The 23,700-nt window shown below is 35.8% G+C and overlaps 1 protein-coding gene across 2 annotated transcripts in view; it reads left to right on the top strand.

Annotated features, from left to right (window-relative positions):
* LIN7A (lin-7 homolog A, crumbs cell polarity complex component) overlaps window positions 1-23,700 on the top strand; it is a 157,704-nt gene that overhangs the window by 49,504 nt on the left and 84,500 nt on the right. Inside the window, exon 2 of one of the 2 annotated variants that reach the window (XM_025402131.1) lies at window positions 2,619-2,737. The exons of the other annotated variant lie outside the window; for it this stretch is intronic. Within the exon in view, the coding sequence (XP_025257916.1) occupies window positions 2,619-2,737 (119 nt within the window). The remainder of the gene's footprint in view (window positions 1-2,618; window positions 2,738-23,700) is intronic. 2 annotated transcript variants of the gene reach the window in all.

Here is a 23,700-nt window from a genome sequence, read left to right as displayed (position 1 = left end):
TGCCCTTACGTGGCCTTAAACACTCACCATGATGTGATTTCTGTCTACCTCATCTCTCGCCACTCATCCCTTGCTACTCTCATCCTGTTTTCAGCTTTAGCTATAATAAACACCTTTTATTTCTTTGAATATCCCACACTCTCTTAACAAGCCTTTGATCTGCATTTATTCCCTTTGTCTTGAACATTCTTTCCTCTTTCTCCACTTACACCTCCTACCTAGGACTCTGCTTAGCAGTTATTTCCACAAATAGATCCTCCCTGACTTTTTGATGATGATAAATGTCTTTGTTATACATCCATGGACAAGCCTGTAGTGCTTCATTTATAGAACACACCCACTTTATTGCATGTCTATGACTCCTCCCCTTCAACCCTGTGAGTTCTATGAAAGCAAGAGAAAGGAGCTGTCTCCTTCACTGCTGTCTCCTGTGCACAGCCCAGGGCTAGCACTACTGCATGAACGAATGAATTGAATTTCAGGAACAGGGAATGTTATGTGCAAGGCATAGGTGTGGAATTCTGTGGCACGTCCTAGCAACAGCAAAAAATTGGGATGGCCCCACTGTAGGACGGACAGGAGGAGGTGTTCTGAGATGAGCAAGAAGTCGGCTGTTAATAGCCTTATATGTAACCCTAAGTGTTCTGAACTTTACTCTGTAGGGAGTAGGAAGCCAGGGAAGGTTTTATGTGCAGGAGAATAATAATTAGGTTTACCATTCAGGATAATTACTATGGAAGCAATGTTGCAGATGGACTGAGAAAAGAAGAGTAATTTAAAGGAGATCAGTTAGGAGACATTCCAGTACTGCAAGTGAGAAATGATGAAGACTGCCCTGAGAGTGATGGGGCTCTTTACAAAAGGCAATTCCGAGATAGAATCTACCGCACTTGCCGACTATCTGCATGCAAAGGGAGTGTGAAAGACACCATAGTTTTGCTTGAGAAGATGACTTGTTTGGGGAAGAAATTTTTGGAAATATGAAACAAAAGAAAAGAAGAGCAAGTTTTAGGGGGAAAAAAAATGAGGTCAGAGAGTTCCATGCATCCATGGGCATCTAGGTAGAATTTTTGTTACTGTTGTTTTAGAGATAGGGTCTCACGCTGTCTCCTAGGCTGGAGTCCAGTGGTACAGTCATGGCTTACTGCAGCCTAGGTAATTTTTTGCAGTTAGAAATGCATAAAATCTCAGCTTGGTACCTTATTGATTATGGAAGTATCTGGTTTTGTCAAATTGACTATGTAGACTTCCCATTTGTGTACTAAAAGGTAGACTTTAGAAACTGGCAGTGTCACATTGATTCAATGATTTGTGCTACTTTGGCCCACGATTGGCAATCAGAATGACTACTTCAAAGAGAATCTCCATCAAAGTCACTTTTTGTTATTTTATTCAGTTAGATACATACACCTATGCTAACTCCACCCAGATTCTGAGGTGCTAACAATTTTATTGTAGGTGGCTGTGCTATTATATTTCTTTCTCACTAGATTGTGAGCTTTGAGAAGGGGTATCATATTCTTGTTAAGCTGGCACCAAGCATTAATAACAGAAACTCAAATTACTGGATGCATGGGTGAATGGATAAATTTATAAGCTGATGGCAGGGATGTAGGATGCTTTCTGGAGCTAGGCACTTAGGAATCGAAAACCTCATATCCTATAACATAAATGCCTCAGTGGTTTTTCAGTGAGTTATTTACTGCAGCCACAAGGATAGAAGAGCTCACCCGTAAGTATTTTTAAATGACCCTTTATTGAATTATTTTCTCTTGGCAATATGAAATAATCCAGGGAATTTTAAAGTTTATGGCTATAAAAGACTACATGTTTTTTGATACATGAACCTTTGATATTGTTAAATGAAAGAGAAGCATTTAAAATAACTGTTATTGAAAACTCTTGCTTAGTACTGTTCTCAAGGCTGGTAGATGGGCACATGATCAGACTTTTGTTTTAGGAAAATAACTTTGTGGACCATTTGAAGAGGTTGTAGGAGAAGAAATAATTCCAATTGGACAGAGGAGAGATGACGGGGGTCTGGAATAATCCAATGGCAGTGAAATGGGAAAAGTACATTAATTTTATTCACTATGATGTACTATACCCTGAGGATACAATGGTAACCAAACCAGACAAGTTCCCACCCTCAAGAAGTTTATAGACAAACTGCAGAGATGCACAGCAATCCATTCATTATAGTAATACATGTAACGTTGTAGCTATGACAAACTGAAATAAGAAATGAAAAGTTGAACTGAAAGGAAGCATCTCAGAGGTAAAACTGACAGAATTAGTTTTGTTATTGCAGTATCAGAATAAATAATAGACATGTGTCCAGCTCTTCTTTACTGACATAATATTCAAACTCATTTGTATGACACAAATTACATGAAATCCCATCAAAGAAAATGTATGAAGTGACAAATGTGTGGAACAAGTTAAAATGACCTTTCACCAAACGATGAGACCAATAAGCTATGAATATAAATTCTGATTATGCAATTTAATTCCACTTGCTTTTCAATGTCATCATCCAATTGGAATAATAGTACTATGAGCTGATGAGATACAATTTATTCTAGGTTTCTCTATTTTGGTTTTTTTTTTTCATTCAGATGTTGCAAGAGCAATTGAATTACTGGAAAAACTACAGGAATCTGGAGAAGTACCAGTGCACAAGCTACAATCCCTCAAAAAAGTGCTTCAGAGTGAGTTTTGTACAGCTATTCGAGAGGTATGGCACTAAGATTTTAGTAACTAAATTCAACCATATGTCTTCTTCATAGAAAACATGTCTTTTCTACACAAACAGTTGAAATTGTTAAGATTGGAACTACATTTTAATTTTTTGTTTTTAGCTCCTTGGACAGATGATAAAATATAGTTTAGCCTGCTAAATTAGATCCAGCCAGGATTTATACATTCATATAAAACCAAATGTTGATCTTCTGGTACCAATGAAGGGACTGCCTAGCAGGTGACTGTTGCATGTAGTCTATGCTATTTAGTGGTCACATGAAGCCACCTAGAAATTCAGGTAGAACTAGTTATCATTAATAGGGGCTGAGGTTGTCTAAAAAGAACATACAATTAATTCTTTCCCAGGTAAATCTGAAGTAGTAACCTCCTACTGACTAAACGTTACTGTCTAAGGCAATGATGGAAAATATACAGTTAGGCTGGTATGTCTTTCTAACAAATCTACATTGTAATCCTTTCTTGACTAATGGTTTCAAGAAGACTAAGGTGAAACAAGTATATTGAAATGACTATTTGAATTTTGTATTGACTTTGAGTGGGATTGACCATTCAACTAATGAATTTAATTGGTTACAAGATAAGTCACTTGAGATCTATAAACTATATTGTTTGACTTGGTAACCCATTACTCCTTCCCTAACAAGAACCAAGTAATAATTCATTAGTTAGAACCCAAAGTCCATAAATCCATTTGCCCTGCCAAAAGTCCTCAGTGTTGAATTACCTACTGTTATTCTCTCCAAAGTCTGTTGAAACCGATGACTACCTAGAGAGTTTATTGTAGCATAGGGCAGGCACCTCTCATGAATGCTTGTGTCACTCCACCTTTCTCTTTACAACTCTTCTTGTGGCTAATGTATATTCTTTTACCTCAACAATACCAGTTTAGTCACTAGGCAGGAAAGATCAAGGTAAAGACATACAAAACTTCTCACTACAGATTTAAACTGGTGCCTATGCAATGCATGTAAAATTTGACCTTTGTTGGAATTTGTTGACTTATGCTGTGCTTGTGCTAAATATTTATCAGGTGAAGTGTTCACTATTTAATTTTTGTTAATATTGAACACAGCTTAAGTACATAACCATAATAACGTCTCTAAGTTTTAACCTATGAATTTGATTGAAGGCTGTAAGGAAATTTCTCAGCATACGGATTCTTTGCCATTAGCTTCCCCTCAGTGGGAAAGGTATAAAATATCTCAAAACTGCATGAGCGTCCTCTTGATTACAGGTGTCACTCCTGTGCTCACTCTGTAGACCAAGGCCAAATTTCCTATACTCTGTTTTCTTCCTTCACAGAGTGCCATTCCCCCAAAATTTGATGACCATTTTTTTTTTCATTTTAGAGATTCTACCATTTCTTTTATGTTTTAGCATTCTGCTTTCCACAGAAGTAACCAAAGGATAGGATACATCAAATATATACCTCTGCTCATTGAGTACGTGGCTTATGATGAATTCAGAGTCTCTACCACAATGGAACTCACAGTCTAATGGGAGAAGACTATGATAAATAAATGTACAATGCAATATCAGAGTAACAAGACTGGAGAGAAATAAAGCAGGATTAGAGGGGTCTGGTTGAAGCTCTGTTATTTAATGTGGTCAGGAACAAAAGCAAATAAATGAAAAAAAGAAAGCAAAAAAGTAATGGAACAGTCACACAAATATCAGGGCTCATAGTGTTCCAGGCAGAAGAAATCACAAGTGCAAAAACCAAAAGCTAATATGTATGCAGTAGAGTTAGCAAGGTAGGCTTCCTAGAGGTAGCTGGAGAGGAGAACACATAGGTCCGGCAGGCCATATAGTAAGAACATTGTATTTCTTTCTAAGTATGATAGGAAGCCCCTGGAGAGTTCTGACCTGATTTTATTTGCTTTTTGAAAATGTGTGTCTGGATGCTGTGATGAGACTACAAGTGTGAGTACAAAAGTAGAAACAAAGAGAGACTAGTGATTAAGTAGTGAGTAGATTGTGTGAGAGATGAGATGATAGCAAACTTGGACAAAGGTGGCAGCACTGCAAAATGGGAAGTTGTCTGATTCCAGATATATTTTTTTAGAGCAAAGTCAACAGAAATTATTAATGAACTGGATGGCGATATGGAATGTGAAAGAAAGAAGACCCTATTGAATCTTAGGTTTGGGCTTGAACAATTGAATGAATGATGTTATAATAAGGTGGACTAGTTTTGCAGAAGGCTATCCAGGAACTCCATTATGGACTTAGTAAGTTGATGATGCTTTTGAGATATCCAAGTAGAGATGTCTAACAGGCATCTAAATCTGAAGGTTGGGGGAGAAGTTGGGTCTGGAAATATAAATGTGGTATGGATATCTGTTCAAATAAACACACCAGCCTTTTTTTCTTTGTTTCTTTTTTTTAGAGTTTGCTAAGGAAAATGAGATTGAAATTAAAATGGAAAGTAAATATGGAGGCTTTGTTTAGGCATTATAAATCCATCTAACAAACTCTTCCTATGGTAAAGTGTGTGCGTCATTGGTAGTCCATAGAAGTCCATAACTGATCTATAGACAGTTTGGCATTTTCACAGGGAAAGCAGATGATGTAATTTATCTACCTTACCTTTTTTAAATTTGAACTAGTAAGATTAATTTTATATTCACAGTAAACTCCTTAGTAATAATATTGTTCTTAAAGGCAATGCACGTTATAGAGGAATTGTAAAAGATTACTTCATCTTGGCTAACATGTTATGGCCATTCATATGATATTGTTTATATTTGCTAAATTTGGAATTTTCTTTATTATTCTTATTGTGTTTATTTACATTTGCTGTGGGAAATAATAATAGTAGCAATATATAAACAACGATTCTGAATAATATTATGAATCTTTCTAGTGAAAAGTTATTCAATTAAAATATAAAATATGAATGCATGTTGCCAGGTAGGTGAAACCAAATGCCAGTAAAGAAAAGTGCAGTTATAAAGTTTGATAACAAATGCCTCAAAGTTACATTTAGTGAGCCTAGAATACTTCCTCTCTTGGTGTCTTGGGTACTGATTGTAATACTGGCAAAAAAAAAAAAAAAAAAAAAAAAAACTTTGAAGTTTTGGTTTTTTATTCCAATAAAGCTCAGAATCTTTGTGGTTATCTGAGTTTTTCAGAAATATTTGCTAGTTAATACTTTTCCTTTTGAAAGTTATTAATGTTGTCATGCAAAACAGAGAAAAGAACAAAAATGACAGTGGCATCATTCTTAGTTGCACTCAGCAAAGCAAAAAGAGTTGCAGGTCACACTTTTGCCAACAAGATTGTAAAACACAAATTATGCTCAAAAAAGAAAGCAGGACAAGCTTTTGCCAAAAATATTTTTATTGCCTTACATAACAGTAGTTAGTATTATATGTTGAAATAATTCCATATTTTGCTTTACTTTTGGATGAAACCACTGAATCAGCTCCTGGCATATGTGCAGCACCTATATGAAAAGAATAGTTTGGTAAAATTTTAATTTTTTAACTAGAAATAGATGGCCTTAAAAGAGATTTGAAGCTCCCTTAACTATATTTTTCTATAACCTGGAAGAAAGCATGAAAGTATATGCTGAGATCAGTACTGAAGGAAGACCATCTACATGTACAACTAAGAAGGCATTCCTCTGTCAAGAAGTAACTTACACTTGAATGCAAATCCTCACATATCTTTATTCATAGAATACAGACAGTGGTAAGCAATGCTTTTCTTAGTCATGTTTTATTGCTGAAGGATCTCTAAAGAGCCCTGATCAATATTTAAATTGCATCTAATCTGTGCAAGTGATTTTAAAGAACATGGCAGAGAAATGGGCTGACACATGATACTACTTTTCTATAATGAGATGTGCTGGCTGGTAAGAGCACATTTACACAGGTTTTTGAATGAGAGATGAAATAAATATTTTATGGTACCAGTATTCTCAGTAAAGATCATTTCTGTGATTTCAAGTGACTTCAAGCTTTAGCTTCACACTGTATTAATTAATTGAATTAGCCTAAACATATAAATAGAGTTGAAATATTATGATTATGAAATATTGATTTTTGAATAAAAGAATTCCCTAAGAGAACTGAATTGCAGTGCAAATAGCTCAATTGTCAAGAGTTAGACTTTGCCCCAAAACTTCATGTTCTTTGTGCCTCAGAGAAAGAAATCAATAAATGTATAAGAGATCATATTTTAAGAAGACATCTAATACAAAGAATACAAAGAACACAGAATACAAAGAAATTATTGTGGCAACCAAAGTAATAAAAAAAAAAAAACAATCTGTGTACTATCATCATCTTCTAAGTTGTAAAATGAATTATTCATGCTCCTGCTTTTCAGGATGATGTGCTCATTGACCTGGAGGGTGACGTACTGCTAACAGTGGTCTGTTGCAAGGACTTAGTCGCACATTTATAACTGCTGTATGCAGGTTTGAAGCAAAAATGCAGAACAAAATGTCATAATCACCAAAAACTGCCTTCTTTGGCCAATCACAAAACTGAATGTTAGTATTTTCTAAAGTAGTAGAACTATAGAATAAGAAAATAAATCAACCCTATAGGGAATGACTGTCATTTTGTGATAGTAGGATTTCAAAACTGGCCTGGTTCTCTATTTCTTTCTGCACACTACAGTTGAATTTCTCCATCCTCTCTAAAGCTATCTATGGTTACGATAACTGCTTTAGCTAATCACATGTGAGTGGAAGAAGCTATATGTTTCACTTCTTCATAGGAGCCTATGAGTAAGTAAATGATTTGCCATGAGTAAATCTCTCTTCCCTTTGCTAGGCAATGAGTAAGTTTTATATGATAAATTATCAATCAGTCTGGGTTTAAGAATGAGAAAATAAAAAATACAGACTCTAGCTAACCTTTTATGAACATATAATCTGAGCAAGAAATAAACCTTTGTTACTCTAAATCTCCAAGGTTTAGAGATTATTGTACCTCAGCATTACCCAGGCTGTCCTGACTGATGATACACAATGATCAAACCAGATTTATTTTGGCAAAAGGTTATAAGCAGCATCAGTCCTTTAATTGCTATAAAACAAAATCAATGTTTTAAAACTATGTTGTATAACCTGATACATCTTTGAAAACTTATATGAAATTTGTAACCAATATAAGTACCTATGGCCATTAGGCGGGTCACAATTGTTAAAATTTTAAGAAAGTTGGTTCCCAAATTTTATTTGCTTCTTGTCTCTCATTTTCTCCTACGTTCATTATTATTTTTATAAAGGGATTTTTTTTGTCTTATGAAATTAAAGATATAATCAAGATAGGAGAAATATTTGGAGTTTATCCATCTACTGTTCAAGTGCTCCTGGTCCCCAGTGAGAATTAGTTTTTGAAGGGAATGGGAATTTTCACCACAATGCCTCCCAAGAAGGCTACGTGGGAAAGGTCACCGTGAGACATTCTGTCAGATCAGAGACAGAAGCAAAGTCCTTAGAGTAGTGTTGTGGTCAAATTGACCAAAGTTTGAATCCCAACTTGGCTACCTATTTTTGCCTTCTCTAAAATTGTACTTTTTAGTTTAAAATAATGGACTAATACCACCAGTCTTGCACTGATCCTGCTAATTAAATATCATGTATGTACAGCTACCTAATACAGTGTGTGGTAGCCAATAATTACACAGTCAATGGATTTTATCATTATTAAAGAGTAGGATCCCACATTATCTCTAAGTATGGTGTTTTGGTAAGTTACGGAATGAATAACAGATAGAAAGAGACATGGTAGTTTCCATAAGCTGAATCTAAGAAAACACACAAGACTAGTATATTTATATTCATTACCCCACCATCAATAATTAAAATAAATTGAGCTATTGCACCCTAATTCCACAACCATGTGAGAAGTAGCATTACGACACAAGCTTTTGTTCTTGATGCTCTTCAAATTAATGTCTATTAATGTCTTAATCTACTGTGTGGATGAAAACACAGAAGGAAAACTTAATCAGCTTTATAAGACAGCCAATGCTTAGTTGGGTGATACAACCTAGATTCAGAATTACCCTAAGAAAATACATACTTGGCTAATTAGTGACAGTATGAGATAAAATAAAGATAATAGGAGAAAGAGGAATTGGAGGAAGAAAGAATGGGAGAGAGTGAAGGATGAGAAGGAGAGAGGGAGGGAAGAAAAAGGGAAGAAGGAAAAAGAAGGGAAAAACAGGGAGAGAGGGAGAGAGGGAAGAAAGAAGGAATGAAGGAAGGAGGGAGGGAGGGAAGTAAAGCTGATACTGAATCATAACTTATTGTAATATAATGGAAAAGTGCAGAAAGAATATTGGCAATGGATTGTGACAAATCTGGATTCACATCCTTGCTTGACCACATCATTTTGTAATCTAGTGCCAAGTTACTTAATTTCTGTGATCTTGGTTTTGCTTATTCTCTTTTTTAAGGTAAAATACGACAATAATAACTTCATAGAATTGTCAGAAAGATTAAATAAAATGAGATAGCACATTACATACCTTGACTAATACAATGCCTGCCTTAAAGAGTTGACAATTAAGAAATGGTAGCTATTGTGGTAAAAATCTTGATGGATTTAGTGATAAAAAGCTAAAATTAGAAATATTAGTTAAGAATCGCCATTGTCATTCACTATTTTTCTGAAGGGCCTAGCCACTAAAATAAGTCAAGTAAAACATAAAATAGGTGTAAATATTAGAATAAAAGAAAAATGATAATAATGTTATTATTCACAGATGATATGATCATATATGTATAAAATCCAAAAGAACCTATAGAAAAATGATTAGCATTGCATTTCTTTACATAATTTCACTCCTAGATACTCAATAAAATATGTACATATGTATGCCAAAAAAGAAATATTAGTTAAGAATGAGAAGAACAATGGTACTGTAGTTCTTGATCATTCAAAAAATGCAAAATTGTTAAATAGATGGCTCCAAACTTTCAGATAGATATTAACACATTGTAGTGGTTGTAGAAAAAGGAAACCAGCATGAAAAGAGATCTGGATACCTTGTTAGATGACAAGAAGTTACGAACTTGGTGATATTTAGCTACATAAAGAGAAAAGTAATGTGTAACATAAGGTTTACCACCCAATAGTGGGCTCATTTGTAATATAGAAAACTTCCTATATAACAACAGCAGAGATTAGATGGTACATTTCAGATCACTTTAGAAAAGGGGTATTTTAATTAAAGATCATATACAGACTTTATGTTGTAGGTTAAGTAACAGCAAATATATATATATATATAATATATATAAAACTTAGCTTTATTATTTTTGCTTTTTGTGCAAAAAATTGTTTATGGTAAAATATGTTTTTTGTTTTTTAATATATTTAATCTTTTAATATTTTTATTGTTCTAAAATATTTTGATCTTTTCCTTTAAACATGGACAGAGTAGCATGTAATTTTTCACATAAAGTTACTATCCTTGTACAATGACATCTGGAATGGCATTGCTTTCATCAGAATTAATGAAAATGCATCTGACATTATGTTTGTGCATATCTCTTTCTGTTCACATTAAACTTAGCTTAAGTTGGCAAATGTCAGAGAAAAGAAAGCTGATGGCTCCTACATTTCCTTTGATTTTATTTCCATTGCTAAATGTGATGGGACACAAAAGCCAGACTGTTTCTTGTGTGATAAGTTTCCTGCCAATGATAGGATGAAGTCAAGAAAGCTTATTTCTGAGCATCCTGAAAATAAATCACACAATATAGATTTTATTTTTCCCCTAGAGAAGAAGTTCAATTTTAAAAGGATGGAAATTTACCAAAACTTATATTTGCCCTAACATGAAACTTTGGACATGTTTCCAATCAAAAGAAACCATAAATAACTGGAGAAAGCTTTATCATTTCAAGTCCTCTAGAAATGCTTGAGCTGGTGGGTTGCTTAGAATAAAAAAAATTAATGACACCTCCGTTCACTTGCTAGAACCTACTCTTGAACTCTGGTATTTTGCCAATATTTCAAAGCCAGTTATGGTGAAAATAACAGCTGTGTCATTCCCATTTGGCATGCAGCTGGGTGAAAACTATGATTGTTTCAGTAAAACTCTGATTTTTATCTCTCACCTGAATGTTGGGGCGTGTGTGTGTGTGTGTGTGTGTGTGTGTGTGTGTTACTTCCTCCCAACAGAGTTTCTTATCAAGCAAAACTCCTAATGGAACAAAAATCTTGATACTGCAAGTACATATGGCGTACATATGGAGTTTCTTGATGCAAGATCCAGAGTAATTAATCTGGTGAAGACAGAGGTTCCACTTTTCACAGAGACATGTTGCCCTCACCATCAGCATGCATTCGTGTGAAAGACACTGATAATTATCCTAAAAAGATGCTTTGCCTGCTCTGTTAAAAGCAACCTAATAATTTCACAGCCATAGCCAGAAATCTAGAGTTTCAAAAGTTTTTATTTAGAAATGAAGCAAAATGTATTCTTTTTACTGTCAGAAGTTTTTTGGCTTTCCATTGGATAAGTGTTAATGCGCTTGGCTGAACTTGGGTCAGAAATTTAATTTTATTTATTTTTTAAGTAAAGGAGAGCTGAATCTTAAAACAATTTGACAAGAGAGGTTTATCTACATCTACAAGGAAGATGTTAGGCCAAAAAAAAAAAATGAGGCTAGTCTTTCAATTTCAGATTTTCCGGTCTAGTAGGGTGACTCTGGAAAGAACTGTTATTTTGGAGGAAGAAATTAGAGGTAAAATGTTGTGACCTTTCCATTGACATAAAAGTGCTGAAAGAAAGACTTTAGTGAGGGCAAGGGAGTTGAAAATGAGAAGGACATGTAAGTTTGTCCACGGAGAAGATCTACAAACATCTGTAAAGACTACAAAACTCTTTTAAAAGTTATTTCTGCTTAGACTACATAAAACTGAAAGAATTCAAACATCTTCCCTTACTGACAAAGGCTGCATTGTTGACACTAAGCTTTCCAAAAATAATTATATTTGACTTGAGGACAAAGGGTTTCACAGAACCTGAATTCACCTTGAAGTATCTTGGAGAAAGCTCAGGTGTCTTGACAAAAGTCTACTCTGCTCTGACTGATAGGGAATTTAATTCTGTTTGATACTGAAAGCTATGTGAGGTGCAACTTTGAGCACATACTGCTATTAAAACAGATGAAAAATTGTTTGGATACTAAAAATAACACTAATATTTTCTTTCTTTCTCTCTCTCTCTCTCTCTCTCTCTCTTTCTCTCTTTCTCTCTGTCTTTCTGTCTTTCTTTCTTTCTGTCTTTCTTTCGAGACGGAGTCTCGCTCTGTCGCCCAGGCTGGAGTGCAGTGGCCGAATCTCGGCTCACTGCAAGCTCCGCCTCCCGGGTTTACACCATTCTCCTGCCTCAGCCTCCCGAGTAGCTGGGACTACAGGCGCCCACCACCTCGCCCGGCTAGTTTTTCTTTTTTTGTATTTTTTAGGAGAGACAGGGTTTCACCGTGTTAGCCAGGATGGTCTCGATCTCCTGACCTCGTGATCCGCCCGTCTCGGCCTCCCAAAGTGCTGGGATTACAGGCTTGAGCCACCGCACCCAGCCTACACCAATATTTTCATATAAAGGAAGGATCACTCTAAATTTTAACTTACTCCTTTTTTTTTTTGTTTTTTTGGCTGCTCCATAGACACAGCAGAGCTATCCCAAAGGCAAAGTGTCCCAGAGTAGCCTAAATTTTAACTTCTTATTAAGCCAAATAAAACAGCCTTCTCATTGAAAACTATTTTAAGCAGAAACTATGTTTTCTTTTTTATATATGATTTGGTTAGTAATTTGCATTTATTATTGTTTTATTTAGAAAGAGGTCATCAATTTTTACAAGAAAAATGAGTCACATAATTTTTTGTAATATGTGAAATAACTCAATGTCAAATGCAAACAAAAAAATCAATGACATGAACATTTACACACATGAGTGGATTTTTCTTGGGATAACTTCACAAACTTCATTAGATTTTCTAAAGTGTCCATGATATCTCCTCTCTCTCCCACCCCTCTCCTACTCCCCAATAAAGACTAATTAACAAGGGACTATAATATCAGTTGAAAAACACTGCTCCACTAGGTAGTCGATCCCCTGTGGTCCTTCCAGTTCTGTGAATCTATAGTTACATAGCAAGCAATCTATGCTTTTCTTCACATAGATTACATCTACATGAAAAGGTGAGCATGTATGGATACTTGGAATATGTAACTATGCAAGACTGTGTGAATGGGGTAAGAAAGACAGGTACTATGAAGATTTTTTAACTGATAAAAATAATAATACTACAGAATAAATGTACTTGTGAGAGGTGAAGCCAGCTGGACTTCTGGGTCGGGTGGTAACTTGGAGAACTTTTCTGTCTTACAAGAGGATTGTAAAATGCACCAATCAGCGCTCTGCAGCTAGGATTGTAAAACACACCAATCAGCACTAGGTGGCTAGCTAGAGGTTTGTAAAATGCATCAATCAGCACTCTGTAAAAACGCACCAATCAGCTGTCTGTGGCTAGCTAGAGGTTTATAAAATGGAGCAATCAGTGCTCTGTAAAATGGACCAATCAACACTCTGTAAAATGGACCAATCAGCAGGACATGGTGGGGGGGGACAAATAAGGAAATAAAATCTGGCCACCCTAGCCAGCAGCAGCAATCTGCTTGGGTCACCTTCCACGCTGTGGAAGCTTTGTTCTTTCCCTCTTCACAATAAATCTTGCTGCTGCTCACCCTTGGGGTCCGTGCCACCTTTAAGAGCTGTAACACTCACCGCAAAGGTCCATGGCTTCATTATTGAAGTCAGCGAGACCACAAACCCACCAGAAGGAACAAACTCTGGACACATTTGTTTTATTCAATTTTCTGAGAATATAATTTATCATTTTATCAGAGGAATTACAAAAAGAGAATGACTACATCACCCATTGGGAACAGAATTTTAAAGTATAGTTATAGTTCTATTTCTGCAGCTTCCTCTGAGTAAAGACACATTTTTAATGATGTGTAGAGAGTGCAACATCAACATGTCACTTTCTGGCAGCAAGTACAGGAGCCATCTTAGACTATAATTGCACTAATGGGTCATTGATCTTAAGGATATCTAAACAGACCCTTACAAATCATCTATAATGACTCTGAAGGCTGTTAGTGTCATTGTTGGGTAAATACTCAGCCCAAGCCTTTCTATTTGCTATTACAAATGATAAAATAAACAGTGCATATTTCCAGAAGCTTATAATTACATGTACTTACACAGTAGTTCAAAATAATAGAGTCCTTGGAGAAGTTGTATTTTATATCAGTCAGATAGAGTGAACATTCTGTCTTCTGTTGAGATCACAGGACTGGAAATCAGAACTTCTATTTTTGGCACCACGGATGACAACTGTTTTTTTTTGTTTTGTTTTGTTTTTCCCTCCCAGTGAACAAGTCATTTAACCTTTTCTTGCTTCAGTGTTGCCAACATAAATGGAGAGAAAGAAGTTCATTTGTATAAGCCATCTAAAATGAATGTTAAGTTACAAATGGACATTTTTAAGCCAGTTTACTGTTATCCCTGGGGGTAATTTGCATGTAAAAAGAAATGAACTTAGTATCATTCATAATTCAAATATATGCAAGGCGATTACTAGCTTACTCCTTTCCTTTCTTCTTCCCTCTCTTCCTTCCTTTCTTCCTTTTTTTTCTCTCATAGGGAAATATAGATTTAGGGCTGAAAACTGATCCCAGCTTTTTTCATTATTTCCTTGCTTTTCTTTGTATATAGTCTGATTGCAGTATTTTTTCCTAAAATATATTTAAATTTTATTTATTTAAAATATTATAAAGAGATAACCATACTGTTGAAATATTCGGGAAATGTTCTCTTTCACTTACTATAATACTGCTAAGATTCCATAATTTTGGCGTTGTTGCGGTTCATTCGCTTTGGCTGCTGTGTGATATTTCATTGTGTGAAGATATCACAGTTTATAAAATCACTGTCTCTTATTGATGGACATTTGAGTTATTTCCAGGTTTTCACTATTGTGATTGACACTACTATTAACATACATGTGTCTCTGGTTAGATGACCAAGGCTTCTCTGGGGTGTTTGTGTGCATGTGGAATTTCTGGGTCATAAAGTATAAGAATATTCAATTTTTCTTTTCTTTTTTTTTTTTTTTTTTTGAGACTGAGTCTCTCTCTGTCAGCCAGGCTGGAGTGCAGTGACAGGATCTCGGCTCACTGCAACCTCTGCCTCCCGGGCTCAAGCAATTCTCCTGCCTTAGCCTCCCAAGTAGCTGGGATTACAGGCATGTGCCCGCATGCCCAGCTAGTTTTTGTATTTTTACTAGAGACGTGGTTTCACCATGTTGGCCAGGGTGTTCTCAAACTCCTGACCTCAGGATATCCTCCCGCCTCAGCCTCCCAAAGTGCTGGGATTACAGGCGTTAGACACCGTGCCCGGCCAAGAATATTCAACTTTAAGAGACAATGCCAACAGTTTTCAAACTTGATTACTCCAATTTATACACTGACAAACAATGTATAATTGTTTATCCATATTACCTCCAACAGTTGTATATGAGACATTTAAATTTTCATCAGTGGAACGTACAATGCAATGGGGTCTCATTGCAGTTATTATTGGTGTTTACTTGATCAGTCAATTGTTGAATATATCCTCTTAGCCATATGTGTTTATTTTTCTGTGAAACATCCGTTCATGTGTTTTTCTACTAACTTGGGCTTTTACATATTCTTATATATTCTTCTTATATATTCTTCTTAGTAACTTTTTTTGGGGGTGGTTTATATAGTGAATATATTCTCTTCCTTTGTAACTTGCCTTCAAGGTATCTTTCATGAATAAAGTTCTCAATTTTAAGTGCTCACATTGCTCTTGTTTAGAATATGCTTTTTGCGTATCTCACTTCGGAAATCTTTCCCCACCCCAGTGTCTAAAAGATATTTAGAGTTTTCCTAGTCTGTCACCTTACGATCCATCATCGTCTCCACGTAGGAATCTGTTTCTGGGTTCTCATCCCTTCGTTACTATTTAACTCATGGAGAGCCAAGGGAATGAGTTTGGGGAAAAGGGGTGCCACATAGTTTTGATCCTAGCTACTTGTGATCCCAGCTTTTGTCTCAGTGGGAGATTTCAATTTGTATCTGTCTCTCTCTGCCTCGTTTTCTCTCTCTCTCTCTCTCTCTCTCTCTCTCTGTGTGTGTGTGTGTGTGTATAAAAGTAAATTAATAAAACCAAGGCACTCATGAATCAATGTATAATGATGAGTGTGTGCCATAAACTAAAGGTCATGGTGATTCCAATTCTGTTCTTTACACCTGAGATCCAAAGGGGGCAAAAAAGTAATAGAATACAGCCGACTGCTCTCAAAAAAAGTTAGAACAGTTTCAAATCCATAATTTGTGGATCTCCATCTATTTTTCTTATTAAAGTTAGTTAAAGTTTTAAGTAATAGTCATCTACCTTATTAGACTGAAGGTAGAAAATGTCTATTTTAATCAAACAGAAAATTAGTACCTAGCATGATATCAGCCAAATAATAAGCATTTCATAAATATTTGTTGGGTGCATGGAAGAATTCCTTAAAATGACTCATTTTTATTAGTAGACAAACATATCTTTGATTTTCATAAATCTTGAATTATCAAATGGGACTCTGAGCTCATAGAAATCGCAGACAAAACATGCTAACATTTCTAGTTCAGAATAACATCTTACATTAAAATGGCTTCCACCCTTGAAAAGTGATCTGTCATTAGAGCCAAATTTTCAGGGTTCTTTATGTATTTGCATAAATATGTATGTTCTTATGAATGTGCAAATATGTAACACATGAGTTTTCATGTAGTAAATGTATAAAAGTTGGTAATGTATACAAGGTTAAAAGGAACCATAGAAAGCACCCAGTGCTGTGCTTTCTTTGCCTTTGGGAAATCATAAACTTATTTGTGAATCAGGTAAAATTATGGGCTTTTTTTCCTAGAAAAAAATGTACATGTGCAAATATTTTTATTAAAAATTCAGGGGGTTGGTAAATCTGAGACTGATCCACTTGGCACCTCGTCCTACTGTAAATGTAATTTTATGGATGAGAAAATAAGATACAGAAAGTTTAAGTGGTCTTTCAACCTAGTGAGTGCCTAAGTTAGCACCAGAACCAAAGTATCGCAGGTCCCAGTCTAGTTCTAGTTTTACTTGTTATGGATAATAGCTAAAACAGAACATTCTGGAATGTGGGAATAATGAAACATTATTTTAAAGCTTGTCAGTAATGAGTTAAAATAGGAAAATTGCACCATGATTCCCATTTCCACAATCCCTATTCATAAATGTTCCATTTGTACCAACAACAATTTTTAAAATTTATGCCGTTTTGTTCTTTGCCTCAGTTAACACAAGACAATATATTGTCTTTTGGTATTCTATTTTCTCATATGTTTGTTATTCAAGTTTTCAAGAAACAATGTAAAAAATTTAGTTACTAGTCATTGTATAATTGGCATTATTTAATCAAACCAGTTATGACATTTTCAGAAAATTTAAGCCCTTTCTGGAATAATTTAGTATTTTAAGACCAAACTTTAGCAAATGTATTTCTGGATCTACCACAAATATGCATGTCTATTTAAATGTGCCCATAGTTCTTTTCTTAGTAGGTTAGCACTAAAGGCAGAAAAATCATTTTCAACCAATAGCCACAGAGTTAGGAAGAAAGCCTGTTTTCTTAAATAGAAGAGAAATGTGTGACATGTAATCTTGTTATCCCAAACTACCTTGTTTTTCCCATGTCAACCTGTTCACCATATAATAAGCGATTCCCAGGCTTGATTAAGCCTGATACTTGGAAACTTTGGAACTACATTTTCTATTTCCCATAGATCAACATGTCAGACGTATCCTACTGCCTAAAGTCCAGCCCAAGAGTACTTTGCTGCCTATTCCCTATTTGCTAGCACCTAGAAATGCAGCTACAGAACCCAGCCTTACCAGTTGTTGGGCAAAATAGCAGGAAAAAAAAAAAAATCAGATAAACAAGTAACCAACCAAACAACAAAAAAAATATAAGAAACCATTTACCTTAGAATAGTCCAGGTGAGGGATTAGAGACTCCCAGTAACATACCTCTTCCTCTTTTCAATCTTGCTTCTGGAAAGATGGGCCAGTGACCAGTGACATTAATGACAGATAAATCATTGAGGTCTAGATAGCCAACAAAAGCATAACCTTGTTGACAATGCACAGGTATACATTTTCCATGTTAAATGCAAAGATATTCCTCTCTTATTTCAAATCAGAATGTTTTATTTTCACTTTCATTTTTTTTAGAGACAGGGTCTCACTCTATTGCCCAGGCTGGAGTGCAGTGGTGTGATCATAAGTCACTGTAGCCTCGAGCTCCTGGGCTCAGGCCATCCTCCTACCTCAGCCTCCTGAGTAGCTAGAACTACAGGCTTGTGCCACCATGCCCTGCCTAATTTTTAAAAATTGTTTCTGGAGACAAGGTCTCGCTATGTTGCCCAGGCTGGTCTTGAACTCCTGGGCTCAAGTGACCCACCCGCCTCTACCTCCCAAAGTACTGGGACTGCAGGTGTGAGCCACTGTGCTTGACCTGTTCCTCTGTTTTAAAGTCAGGAAAGGAGAGGGGGGATTAGCCTTTCTGGAACACCAAATAGATTAGGTTATTTCCCTTTCACTGATTTCCCTAAACACATCTTCCTACACAATTTTCAGGTCTTACCAACCTGGGGCTATCAACAGGCACAACAGCCATAAAAAGAGAACAACACCACACACATCTTTCTAAAGAATACTCAGGGCTAACTGCTCTGAGGAATGTAAACCCACATGGAGACAATATGGAGAAGTTTACTGACAGTCAACAAAATTAAAGAATTCTACCTTACAGTGCATCTGATCAAAAGGATATTCTGTTAATTTTCCTCTATGATCACCTGCTTAGCTGTCAGTTATTGTTGATTCCCTATTTTGGAAAGTGAATTGCAACTGGATTCTATAAAAATTTCTTTGAAAATCATTTGATCTCTTCATGTATGGGACGGTAACTATTTTGTCTCCAGGACAGAGCCAACTACCGCCACATGTTGAGAGAATTGAGAATGCTAGACATTGACTGAGTAAATCAGACTTTCCTAAACAAGCTATAAAATATGTCCTCCGGTCTGCGCGCGGTGTCTCACGCCTGTAATCCCAGCACTTTGGGAGGCCAAGGCAGGTGGATCACGAGGTCAGGAGATCGAGACCATCCTGGCTAACACGGTGAAACCCAGTCTCTACTAAAAATTCAAAAAATTAGCCGGGCGTGGTGGCGGGCGCCTGTAGTCCCAGCTACTCGGGAGGCTGAGGCAGGAGAATGGCGTAAACCCGGGAGGCAGAGCTTGCAGTGAGCCGAGATTGCGCCACTGCACTCCAGCCTGGGCGACAGGAAAAAAAAAAACAAAAAACAAAAAAACAGTCCTTCCTCCAAATGTGACAAAGATTTTTGTCAAGTATATTTCAATGAAAACTAAAAATTAAATAGCCAAATGACAGGGTTGGAAGAAATTTAAGGTCTTAGAAAATTACAAATACATTATAATAGCTCAACAGAACTTCTCAATAATAAATGTTTTAAATTTTGAAGACAGTCCCATGAGAGGGCAGTAATTTATTAATTACTATGGTTTAGGAGTTTGTAATTATGAGCATGATTCAAATCACATTGTTGATATTTCATGAAAAATATCTTGTCAAGCATAAGCAATTATTCAAACAATAGTTAACAGGAAGAGATTCATTTAGAATATTCATTTGCCTTAATTAATTTTGGCTCATCATTATAGCTGAGGGAGGAATTTTTCAAGATCTCCATGACTTAAGGACTGCAAATAATAGAATCGATGAATTATGCTTTGTATTCAAATTTTCATCTTAGAAATGATAAACTTGGGTAATAAAGAGTTGACTTGAAATGTTGATTTAATCACAATGGCATTAAAATAAATGAAATTGATTGTTGTTCCAATTATGGCTTTATAATACTTTCATTGCCAGGTACAAAGAAAAAAATTGAAGTGTCCAGTATTTGAACATACAACTATACAAACATATTTTCTTCAACTTGAATTTATATATAATGAAAATTGGACTCTGTTAAGCTACAGCTTTAAATAATTGTCAAAACAGTTATGCCATATTTAGTTAGCTAAATAGGCATAATGATCTAACAATGAGAAAAATACTTTAAATATCAACTAATATTCTTATATTTTATAAAATATTTCTATTTTGTAGAAGTTTAAAAAATGTGTTCCTCATTGAATTCCTAGTGATAAAAAGGTTTACATTTGTCTATTACAAGATTCTAGAAATATTTTTACCATCAATACCTATGTTTAGTTGTGAAAGTTGCTTTACAATAAATTCCCAATTCAAAACGACTTTACAAACAAAATATTTATAAATTAGTCTCTATCTGACTGTTTTGTTTATTCAATACCCAATGTTCTGATGCTTAAAAGTATTGGTTTTCTTTTTATAAAGCAATATTTATAATGGTTAGAAAAACATGCTTATTGAAGTATATTTCAGTGTGTTTGGGATTGATATACATAATAACAACTAAAAAAAAATTAAGATGAGTAGGTTTCCTCAATGCAATAGCTAATTTGAATATATAAAACTATTTAATTGGGTTTAAAAGCAGTTGCAATACAATTAAGCTTGTTGACTTGCTTTCCTAATAGAGAAATACCTTTTACAGATACTGTTTCAGACACTGCAATTCAATATACATAATTTTATTTTAATGTAACAAGTTATTTAGGAAATACACTCATTATATATTGTGTGTTAACTGCAAGGGACATTTCCTATTACCCATTCTTTTCCATTACCTCCCCTTTGACTTGGTCTTTTAAAACAAAATAACCGCTGATACATTCTCTTTCCCACTTCTCATCCTATTCTTTATCCTCTAATGTGGCAGGAAGAGGGAAAAAAGCTGAATTAGATTAATATATTTCCCGCACTATTTTCAGCCTGAGATGTCTTAATTTTGTCTAATACTGGCTCCTTCAAAAATGTAGCAGTTACTACTTTTATGACCTTGGGGCTTAGATCATTTATATTTGAATGCTTTTTACATTTACAGCAGAATTTTGCATTGACCTTTCCCTGAGGTATACAAATAATTCCTTAGCATCTTTGATGTTAAAATAATATGAACATATTACATTTAAAGTTTTCACATACAAAGGTAAATTTGGCCCAAAATTTGTGGATGTGAATGTACTTACCAGAGTACAACAAAATATCTTTCCCTATGCAAAGAAATATTAACTTTCAACTTGCAGCTAGCACCTGAAGGAGCACTCTGATGTTCTTGACTCTACTATACATAGTCTGCCCATAGTCTTGGCTCAACAGTTTTTTCCTGTTCATAATTTCTGGTTACAAGAGACTTTGTCTACCCCTTTGTGGTCTCCCAGTAATCTATAGATGAGGGTACCAACCATATAGTAGGTATTTTTGATGGCAGTTACGATTTAGTGTATCTTTGGAACATTTCTTCAGACCTCCATATTGTTATAAGAAGAACAGAGGTGATGAGACCTCTATGCTCCCCACTTCTGTTCATCTTACAATTTCTTGTTCTCCATGCTTTGCCCAGGACCTGCCCAGTGTTTGTATGTCCATCAGTTCTAATCATGTGGACTGACACAATTCACCTTTCTTCTTATTGAAAGAGTATACTTACATTAGTAATAACTCTGAAAATTCTCAAGGATACCAAGAAATATTATTTAATGCACACTTTATGGGGGTCATTCATTTTGTATTCATCCAAGATTTAAATATTTATTATTCAATTCCCTGGCAAATGGCAGCGTTTTAAGGAAGGACTACCTTTTTATAATATGCATGGATGCACTAATTGTGATAATTATGGAACAAGATTTCCCCTAACATATTCTTTGTCATGTTGTGCCTTTATCACAGGGAGGGCATACCATGTGCATTGAGATCCTAGGAGAGGCCCCAGCACTATTAGGAATTAGGGAAGTTTCCAGAGCCTTGCAACCAGCAAGTTTTTTCTCCTTAAGTTAAATATCTCATATCTTTCTTTCAACTTTCCTCATATGTCATGGTTTCCAATCCTTTAAAACATCTGGCTAGCTTTCTCTCCATGATCTCCAAAATTCATGAGAAATTCTTCTTGGAAGTATCTAACTCTATAATTTCATATTTTGTATGATAGGTTTCCATGCAACACTGTTAGGATAAGTCATGTTCAGTTACCCAATTGTTGAGCCAGAGTTGACAGCATTCAAGTGTTGCCTTCTCTTACACTAAAAAGAAGACTATTTGCAAAAAAAGAAAAGAAAAAAAAAAAACCCAGAGGCATAATGTGGTTGAGTTATGCTCTTAGTAGTTATATAGATATTTAAATATCTGACAATACCTATACTATTTTTGGCCATCTATTTCTTAGAATCCTCAAAAATACAAGTTATTCCATGAAATGATTCCCAACAGTTTTTAAATTAAGTATATGTCTATTCTGAGGTCTCCTGAGGTGTGATAAAAAGAAGTAAGAGGGTGCCAATGGATGTGGTTTTCTGCCCACACCACTTCAGATCTTTGCCAAGCCCCTCCTGTGGTGCTCAGATGGAGTGCAATGCCTTCTGCCTGAAGATGAATCCACCCCCAGCCAACCAAGCGATCCAACTAGGCAGTATGAGTTAGTTAGAACTGTGATAGAACATGTTCATAGGTCCACAGAACTCCCCCCACTGCAGGATCTTCTCATGTCAGATCAAAATGCTGAATTTTTGTGTGACCAGGAAACATATGCATCTTAAACTATCAACATGAGTTCCCACAAATCGTTCACTTGAGCTGGCTAGAATTCTGCTCATTTGTCTCATGAACTACACCACACAACCTTTAAAAATGTATATATAGAGAGAGTAGATTAGATACTTTGGTTTAAAGTGCTACATGCCAATGCCTTTTCTCCACTTAGCCAAAACTTAGGCCACTTTAGCTTCACCTTCTACTTCACTTTGCAACTTCTTGCTGGCAATCGTGTCATGGTTTAGATTAAATATCGCCTTCTTATCCATCTTTCTTAAGTGTCAAGTATAGAGCAGTTGAGATGCAGTGGGTCTAGCTTTTAACACTGGAAAAGTCTCGGCTCTAGGATTTCTGTGAGGGTGATCCTGTTTTGCAACCTGAGAGTAGGCATATCTGATAGGGGCCCCTCCTGAAACCAGCCCAGAGGCAAGTACTGGTTTTTAGTGATATTATCTGCTACGTAGTTTATCTTCAGTTAATTAAAGCTCAGCAATGAGCTCTGCTGAGCAACTGGGCAGGTAACATTCCTGGTTTCTGAATTAATTACTTCCTGAAAACTTTGACCTGAATTACATCAAAAGACACATAACACATGGCTATGAAGAAAAGAGTTAAGTCCTGCAGTTTCTTTCCTGTTTTTGTTGTTGTTGTTGTTTGTTGTTTGTTGTTTGTTTGTTTGATTTTTTGAGACAGAGTTTTGCTCTTGTTGCCCAGGCTGGAGTGCAATGGCATGATCTCGGCTCACGGCAACCTCCACTTCCCAGGTTCAAACAATTCTCCCTGCTCAGCTTCCCGAGTAGCTGGGACCACAGACATGTGCCATCACACCTGGCTAATTTTATATTTTTAGTAGAGATGGGGTTTCTCCATGTTGGTCAGGCTGGTCTCGAACTCCCCACCTCAGGTGATCTGCCCTCCTCGGCCTCCCAAAGTGCTGGGATTACAGGTGTGAGCCACCGTTTCCAGCCAGTTTATTTCCTCTTTTACCAGCAGAACAGATGTCTCTTTATCCTTGGGTATGCAAACACTGACATGCTAAGATGTCTCCTTATCCTTGGGTATGCAAACACTGACAT

This window comes from Theropithecus gelada, chromosome 11 (assembly GCF_003255815.1).
Source record: "Theropithecus gelada isolate Dixy chromosome 11, Tgel_1.0, whole genome shotgun sequence".
Taxonomy (NCBI): Eukaryota; Metazoa; Chordata; class Mammalia; order Primates; family Cercopithecidae; genus Theropithecus; species Theropithecus gelada.
Note: the sequence above shows the minus strand (reverse complement) of the source record. Positions and strands in the feature narration are given on the sequence as shown.